The sequence below is a fragment of the Triticum urartu genome, chromosome 2 (genome assembly GCF_003073215.2).
Source record: "Triticum urartu cultivar G1812 chromosome 2, Tu2.1, whole genome shotgun sequence".
NCBI classification, from domain to species: domain Eukaryota; kingdom Viridiplantae; phylum Streptophyta; class Magnoliopsida; order Poales; family Poaceae; genus Triticum; species Triticum urartu.
The window spans coordinates 72,712,224-72,721,439 of NC_053023.1; the positions used below are offsets into that span (position 1 = coordinate 72,712,224).

The window sequence follows — 9,216 nt, forward strand, 5'->3', positions numbered from 1 at the left end:
TGGGATTGCAAATGCAAGACATGTTTTTAGATTTGTTATTTTTGACAAGATTTTCAAAATTTCCATTTGTTTCAACATTATAATAAGCATTTTTCAGATTTATACACCATCTTCTATTATCCTCGACAATCTATGCATTTTTTAACACAGCACAAACACATATGCTCACATACATGCTACCCTATGAACGCAAGCACACACACCCTATTCATATGGGCACATCTTCTGCCACAGACGAAGTTGACGAAGTCGCCACAGACGTCTTCATAGTCGACGGGAACATCTTCTGCCACTGAGCGCATATCGTTGAAAGGCCTGAAATGAATCCAAACAAATATGACCATCAGTGCCAAGTTTAGGACTTAAACCTAATGGGTTCGTTCCACCACTAGAACATAACCATCTGAGCTCAGTTTGCATGTCTGGCAATCCACGCTGGATGTAAAGAAACACACTTTTATTTGGTATACTTGATGAAAAATGTACGTCATACTAAGTGGTGCATCGGGATAATATTGGCTCTATCACCGAGACGCCTGCTTATTGTTGAACGTGATTTTCTTCATGGATTCAGCGATGGCGAAGACTCATTGGCAACTAGTGTTCCGAAAGACCGCCATGGCAAGCTCATGAGTGTCCTCATGGGCAAAAAAGCCCTTAAAGGCAAGGGGGGCGGCCGGCCTACCATAAATCTTGCAAAAATGATACTCTCTATAAAACAATTTAACATTCTTTAGACCACTAATTTAATGATCTAAAAGATCTTATATTTCTTTAGAGGGGAGCATTTTATAGTAAGCTTCGTCAGTGGTCCAATTTTGTAGTTCCCTGGTAGATTATGTGTGCATTTGTCGCCGATAAGAAGAAATGGGAAACAGTTTTGCTAAAGTTCAGTCGACTAAGATTTTGTTATGTCTCAATCAATGTTATTATCAAAAACTGTCGCCGATATATCGAAAGAGCGACCTCAATTCTTTATTGTCTCTATCACCTTGATGTCGTCAGAGTTCGCTTCTATGCGGTTACACCCGACTGTAATTGCCAAATTGAGACCAAACCATAAGACCAGTGCCTCGGCGATAAGCGCATCTCCGCACCAATCGATATCTTCGTTTCCTGCCGCAACGAATCTGCCATTCGAGTCCCTGATAACAGCGTCATACGAACCCTTGAGTAAGTCTGGATCAAAAGCCCCATCCACATTTAGCTTCACATAATTGCTCATTGGTCTTTCCCGGTCATGTCGCTTAATCGTCGCCTTTGCATCACTCGCGATAGTATAGTTAGCAACCAAAGTTCTGATTGATATTGCTATGAATTTAGGTTTCTGGACCTTTTCATTATGCACTAACTTTCTCCTCTCCCACTATAAATACGAGGAACCAATAGCAATTTCTTGTGTTGAATTTCCTAGACCGAAGACCACACATTCTTCAGTTGGTTGTAGCAATAAATATTCTAGCACAACTCCTGCATGATCCACAGCGCTTGGTTTATCAATAGTAAAGTCCAAATCCAGTAACCGCAATACCTATTTAGGTTTTCCACAAATGAATAACAGGTGCTTGGTATGTACTCGACTGAGATTTGTGAAATCTCAACGGGAAAAGGTAGTAGGAGTTGTGGGCTGAGCCGTTTCAGTCACTGTCGAGTTGGATGACCAAAATTGAGCTAACGAGATGTACGTATCTTCTTTTTTTATGAAACGGAGATGTACGTATCGTTTGATCATGCAACGTAAAGCATCTTACGTTGGACACTACTCTTGGGTATCTTCATCGGAGGAGGCCTGCCAACTGCTTCCCTTCGGATACGGACACGGTTAAGGAAACCGAAAAGGCCACTGCGTGGCTTCAAAGATCAACTGAAACGTTCTAGAGCACGCCTCGGAGTTCTTCTGGTCACGCGTGGCCGACCTTTATAAGGCACAGAAGGGATCCCTCGGGGCCTCGTCAACAAAGCACCCACGCACAACGGCGACCAACCAACGCCAGACTCACAGATCAGATCAGCGGCGATACATGGCGCACGGGCAGGAGTCTTCGACGGAGGCCGCCGCCGGTGGGGGCTCGCCGCTCTGCGCGAACGGCTGCGGGTTCTACGGGAGCGCGGCGACCAAGAGCATGTGCTCAAAGTGCTACCGCGACCACCTCAAGGCCGGAGATGTGGCTGCCCCCGCCGTCGAGGGGAAGCTCACGTTTGACGACCTCATCCTCGCCTTCAAGAAGTCGGTGAACCTGCAGGACTCTACCGCGGCACCGGCCGCGGAGGCGGCAGCGAAGAAGTCGGTGCCAAACAGGTGCATGGCGTGCAAGAAGAAGGTCGGGCTGCTGGGATTCGCGTGCCGCTGCGGTGGCACCTTCTGCTCGCTGCACCGCTACGTGGACGGGCACGCATGCAGTTTCGACTACAAGAAGGTCGGCCGGGAGCAGATCGCGCAGCAGAACCCTCTCGTCGCGCCGTCCAAGCTCCACAACAAGTTTTGAAGACAGGAGGAGTTGAAAAAAATCTGTACAGTTTTAGTTTACTCATTGGCTTCACTGTCTCTCCTGCTTGATCTTTCAAGCACTAGCTCGATAAGTTGAAGATGGTCGACCTCGATCTTGTTCATAGTGACGTATTACTGTGTACGCCCATGTGATGGGCATGTCTTGTTCCCTTTTTTGCCGACTGAATCAACGTGAATCAGATCCTCTTTTATTTGTTTGTATGTGTTGCCAATTTGGCATACAAGGTGGCCATCATATACACAACTCCACGGTTTTCATAAGAGCATCTGGCAAATCCGCCGACGCGCCGGACGACCCCTTATATGTCATGTCAGGCAGTCTCACTCCTAATATCAAAACTCTCAAATACATGCACATCAATCATACACATGAATACGAAAGATCATTGAGTAGTTCCACAATTCAAACGCGGTACAAATATAAAATACATAGTTCAATCACAATTTTAACATACAATTTATTTGAAGTGCACAATTTCAAACATTAAACTCCTTGGTTTTCATTGTGGACCCATATATGCTCCACAAGATCATTGAGTAGTTGCACGTGCACATGTTCATCTCGAAGATGCATATGCAAAAAATTCATAATATGATTTGCATCTTGCTTCGGGAAGTGGACTTGTTCTTCAGGCTTCTCAAAGCCTAAAAAAACTGATCGTTCAATTTTTTGAACACATGGAGGGCAAAGTGAAGTCCGAGAAGAGCCGAACGTACCGTCGCGGCATTCGGGGTGGCGAGATTTGCGGGGAGGAGTTTTGTGGCGACGGTGGCGACGCTGAGGGGTCGGGGCAGCGGCAAAGCTAGGGGAGGGCCAGCACGGACGACGAAGAAGAGAGGAGAGGAAAAGGGCTGGTTATGTAAGGTCAGGGGGAGGGTTTGTGGAATTTTTAGGCCAGACATGGCGAACGCGCCCAAACGCGTCCATGCCTCCTCATATCCACCCCGGATATGGTCCCGGTATGAGGGGGGGGGGGGGGGGGGTCGGTCAGCCCGAATGTGTAAGACCGATTGAGTGTTTTTTGACAGGACACTCACCAAACCGTCTGCCTCGATGTATAGGAGCGTTTGAAGAGTTCGGATGTAGGTGCTCTAAGTTTTGGCATAGACCTAGCTAGTAACCCATGATTAAAATTTGCATAATGTCTCACCAAGGTCATCAACTTGTATTTCTCAACCACTTCAAGATTAATTATCCAAGGTATATTGGTATCAAGAGGGTTTGCTAGAGCCACCATTGCACATTTGTTTTTCTTTTTGTCTGTCCCTATTTGTACCATTAAAGACAGTGGCGTTGATTGATCATGCGTCCAAGATCCTCATATAATTTTCTTAAGAACTTCAGCTCTATTTGATTAAACAACGACATTACATAAAGTTCCCCGGATACGATCTAGAATAGAATGGAAAATAGTAGGACTAATAGGGTGCATACATGATTTTGCTAACAAATGAGGTACAACATTTAAATGCCGACGAACATGCTTAAATATCATGGAGGCAAACCTGCTAGAAAGACACTTGATGTCAGAACAAGTGAGCCGACATGCGAACGATCAATAACTGATGACTTTAGCCTGTGCGCCCGAGATAAACAATCTCAGACAAAGATAGCATGGGAGACATGTTCATTTCGCGCCAACTAAACAGCAGGCCTCAGGGCTATGGCTTCAGCCGTTTCAGGTTCCAACTCCGTAAGGATCGGCTCGCTGCATGCCACCACACATCCGCCAACATGGTCTCTGCCAATTATCCCAATACCCGATTTATTCATCTGAGTGAAAATGGCAGCATCAGAGTTAAAAGACAATAGAACCTGGCGGCGGCAACCAAATCATCATCGAGTCGTTGGATACACGCCTGTGAGCAGATACCGGTTGATAAAGATGCTGCTAAATCATATGTACATAAGCCTTGATTTTCTCCGCTTTATGGCGTGGATGAGGAGCTTCAGGATTATTTCTAGCAAAATTGCGTGCCTCCCATATGTGCCAAACAGTCACTGTTAGAACAATACAACCATGTCCTAAAGAACGACTAAAATGTCAAAAAAACCACAATTTGGGACAAATAAAAGCATAGCGCATGAGATTAATATCATATGCTTCTTTGGTAAGTTTCCAAATCTCTCTTGCATGTGGAAGAAGAACAAAGCATGCTCCACACATTCAAGCCGCCCACCAAAACAACACAGCTCGGAAGTTGGTACATGATGACATGATAGTTGAGCACCAGTTGGTAAACAATGCTGAGCAAATCTCAACAAGAACACCTTCATCTTATTAGGAGCCTTAACAGTCCAGATTCCACTGCGTTTCTTCAATAGATCGGTTCGAGCTTTGTCCCTGGCCCTTCTTGCATTGGCAGACCAAAAACATATACGAACGAGCCAAATTGTAAGCTGATTAGACCAAGTACTCACCAAACCTTGTGAAGGGCCACCTGACGGAATCCTCCCCCTGGCGCCTGATGGGGATGCATAGTATAGCCGAGGAAACATCATCTCTGAAAAAGGCTCGCATTGTTTCCTCATTCCATGTTCCATTGTCCTCATCCAGCAAGCAATGGACCTTAGCAGTTCAAGGAGTGGGGAAGATAGGCTGAAGAATATACGAAGGTATGAAGGGGGTCCAATGATCGAAAAGAACATGAACTTGTTTTCCATCACCAATCCCACATTATGCTCCACATTTCAGCAGATCATGACTAGCAAGAATGTTGCGCCACTTTGCAGAGGTCGACCTTGGTTGTTGGGCATTACAAAAGTAAGAGTGAGGGTAATATCGTCCCTTAAGCACATGAGCACACAAAGAATTTTTGGTTCGGTGATCAACCGTCAACCCTGTTTGGCAAGCATAGCCAAATTGAAGAGCCTCATATCACAGAAACCCATACGACCCAGTGACTTGGGGGCTAAGAGACAATCCCAAGCTCTCCAATGGAGTTTCTTTTTGCCATTCTCTCTGCCCACCAATCATACAATGAGAGCATAATCTGCCTAAGTTTCTCACAGATCCCTTTTGGTAGTTCAAAGCAACTCATGATAAATGTCGGAATTGCCTGTATGATTGACTTCGGCAAATCTTTCCCGGCACGAGACATAGGACGATCAGACCATCCATAAATGCACCGCCAAGCCCGATTAGGCAGGAATTTGAAGGTACTAGTGGGAGATTTCCCACCTCTATGGGCATGCCTAAGTAAGTGTCACTGAAAGATTCACTAGAAATTCCCAATGTAGACTTCACTCTCTATTTAACATTTTTCAGGCAGAGACGGCCAAAGAATGGAGAGGATTTATCATTGTTAATCAACTGTGCAGACCCAGAACAATAAAGATCTAGGATAGACTCCAAAGCATCCACGCTATGCACGTCGCTTCTTGCAAAGAAGAGGTTGTCATCGGCAAATAAGAGATGTGAGATAGGTGGACCAAAGTGACCGTTCCTAATATGTAGCTCACCACAATTCTCCTTGTGAAGTAACCGGCTTGACAGACCTTCAATGCATAAAATAAATAAGTAGGGACTGATAGGATCACCATGACGGATCCCTCTCGAAGGCATCAAAGGCTCGGTAAGCTCTCCATTAACAGTGAGAGCATAATAAACATTGGTGAGGGACCTCATCATCAAATTAATCCATGCAGGGGAAAAACCAAGCTTGAAGAGATAACCATGAAGATAACTCCATTGAACACGGTTGTATGCTTTCATCATATCCATCTTCATGGCAAATAAGGGATGCTTAGCACACCGTTGTCTAATTGTGTGCAAAGATTCATAAGCAATAAGAATATTGTTGGTGATTAATCTACTAGGGACAAAAGCACTTTGAAACTCAGAAATGAGAACAGGTAACAACATCTTCAAATGGTTAGCCAGGACTTTGGGTCCAATTCTATATAAATGTTGCATGGACTGATAGGATGGAAGTTCTTTAGTTGCTTGGGTCTTGCAACCTTGGGAACCAGAACAACCACCGAGTCACATAAGTCATTCAGAATAGGCTTCCCTTCCAAGAAACTCCTGAGGGCCTGACATATTTCCTCTCCCAAGAAATCCCAATGTGTCTGGTAGAAGAGAGTTGGAAAACCATCCGACCCAGGAGCTTTAGTAGGCCCCTTCTGGAAAAAGTGCAGCCTTAATTTCCTCATTAGTGTATGGCTTACAAATATCATCAGTCATCTCATCAGAAAACTTGTGAGGAATAGCATCAAGGACAACATCAGCAGCATCACAAGGTTTAGAAGTGAATAGATGCTCATAAAAATTATGCACCATACCTTTGATCTCACTTTGAGAATCACAAACAAAGACATCATCACAAGTCAGGCAATGAATCATGTTGGTGTGTTTATGTGATTGATGTAGGGTAGAACCCTAATCACCCGATCTTTCACGAAAGGAGCAGATCCCGCAAAGAACACGAGGAACACGAGGGGGAAAACAAGGGAAAACACAAGGGGAAACACAAGAGGAAACACTAAACCAACACGAATAAGTCACACATGTGCTAGATCCTCGAGTACATAAGGAAAGATACACGATCCATGGACAACTAGGGACGATACAAGGGTAGCCGGTCTTCTCCGTGAGGAGGTCTTGAGTTCTTACCTAAAAGGGGTCTTGAATCCTCTTGGGGGATCTTCTCCGGTGGAGGCTCGAATCTCCGAGGAGAAGGTATCCAAGTGGATGAGCAAAAATCTCTCACACAAAATATGAGCTAATCCTTTGCTAACCCTAGAAAGGAGGAGGGAGAGGTCTATATATAGTCTTAGTGCAAAAGGGGCGAAAAAGGGGTACATGGGCTACGGCCCAACACATGGCAGCGCCCAGGCGCCGGACGTCCGGGAGTCACCGGTCGTCCGGAGGCTCGCGAGGGTCCATACGTCCGGTGCCTGTCGGACGTCCGTAAGTTCGGCTCGGGTGTGCTTCAGTCGGACGTCCGGACGGGGTCAGACGTCCGGGCGTCGGTCGTCCGTTGGGCTCTGGAAATCCATAGATTTGGCTTGGGTGCGGTGGCGTTGGTCGTCCGGAGCCTGTAGCTTCTTCTTCATCACTTCTTCCTCTCCGTCTTCACGTTCATCTTCATCTTCTCCTTCTCCTTGCTCCTTAGCTTCTCCATGATATCTGAGTATGCACAAAGTGTCCATATGAGGTAGTAGCCATGTCTCATGTGCATCGAAGTGGAAACGTGAGAGGAGTGATGTCACCTCGGTTTTGAGAGCTCTTGCGCGTGCTCGTGTCATGGGTCCGCTAGGCACTTGGTGAGGCGATGGTAGGTCCATGGGGATGACCTTGGGATGCTCCACATCATCTCCCCTCCCTTGGGGAAGATCCCTCCTCGGATCAAATTCTTCATCACCATGGTAGGGAGAGATATCTTTGATGTTGAAGATATCGCTCACGGAGTACTTGTCTCGTGGAATGTCGATCTTGTATGCGTTGTTGTTGTAGCGTGCAAGCACCTTGAAGGGTCCATCCGCTCGTGGTCGAAGTTTGGACTTGCGTTCTTGGGGAAAGCGGTCATTGCGAAGGTGTAGCCACACGAGATATTCAGTATTGAATACCATAGGTTGCTTGTTGAAGTTGAGCTTGGTCGCAAGGCGTTGAACTTGGCGCTCGATGGTGTTTCTTGTATCATCATGCACCTTCTTGAGATGTCTCACCCGTGCACTTGTGTCCAAATTGATGCGCTCTTGGAGTGGTAGAGTAAGAATGTCCAATGATGACAATGGGTTGAATCTGTAGACGACCTCGAAGGAGGACTTGTCGGTTGTTGAGTGTTTTGCTCGGGTGTAGGCGAACTCGGCGATAGGTAGGCACTCTTCCCACTCCTTGATGTTCTTCTTGATGAGTACTCGAAGTAGAGCGGAGAGTGTGCGGTTGGTCACCTCCGTTTGGCCGTCGGTTTGAGGATGGTAAGCCGTGGAGAAGAGTAGCTTGATTCCGAGCTTGGCGCATAGGGTCTCCCAAAAGTAGCTTAGGAACTTGACGTCGCGGTCCGATACAATCGTCTTTGGCACTACATGTAGACGCAATATTTCCCTACAAAAGAGATTATCAACATGTGAAACATCGTCTACTTGTTGCAAAGAATGAAATGTGCCATCTTGGAGAAACGGTCCACAACGACAAATACTGAATCTTTCCCATTTTTAGTCCTAGGCAATCCAAGTACAAAGTCCATGCTAATGTCTTCCCATGGTTGATAAGGAATTGGGAGAGGCATGTAAAGGCCATGGAATTGAGCTTTGGACTTAGCTTTGCGACATGTAGAGCATCGGTTGGTGAAGCGGTTGACGTCGCGAAACATCTTGGGCCAAAAGTAGTTCTTCGAGAGCATGGCGAACGTCTTGTCTCGTCTAAAATATCCCATTAAGCCTCCTCCATGAGATTCCTGCAAAAGCAACAAACGAAGAGAAAACTCGGGGATGCAAAGTTTGTTAGCTCTCATAAGATATCCATCTTTGATGTAATAGCGTTCCCAAGAGGTGTGCGTCAAACACTTGGCATAAGGAGTAGCAAAAGTAGGATCATGCTCATACAAGTCTTTTATATGCTCAAAGCCAATGACATCCAATTCAAGTTGAGTAACAAGCATGCATATGCAGGAAAGGGCATCCGCCACAATGTTTTCCTTACCTTTAATGTACTTGATGACATAAGGAAAAGACTCAATAAATTCACTCCATTTAGCATGAC

At 45.8% G+C, this 9,216-nt stretch overlaps 1 protein-coding gene across 1 annotated transcript; it reads left to right on the forward strand.

The window, feature by feature from the left end:
* Window positions 1-2,021: 2,021 nt before the first annotated feature.
* On the forward strand, window positions 2,022-2,486 carry LOC125535134 (zinc finger A20 and AN1 domain-containing stress-associated protein 12-like). Its single transcript, XM_048698185.1, has one exon. The coding sequence runs from the start codon at window positions 2,022-2,024 to the stop codon at window positions 2,484-2,486; it is 465 nt and encodes a 154-aa protein (XP_048554142.1).
* The last annotated feature ends 6,730 nt before the right edge of the window (window positions 2,487-9,216 follow it).

Coding starts and splice junctions, on each gene's coding strand:
- LOC125535134 (XM_048698185.1), top strand. CDS start 2,022: ATGGCGCACGGGCAGGAGTCTTCGACGGAGGCCGCCGCCGGTGGGGGC.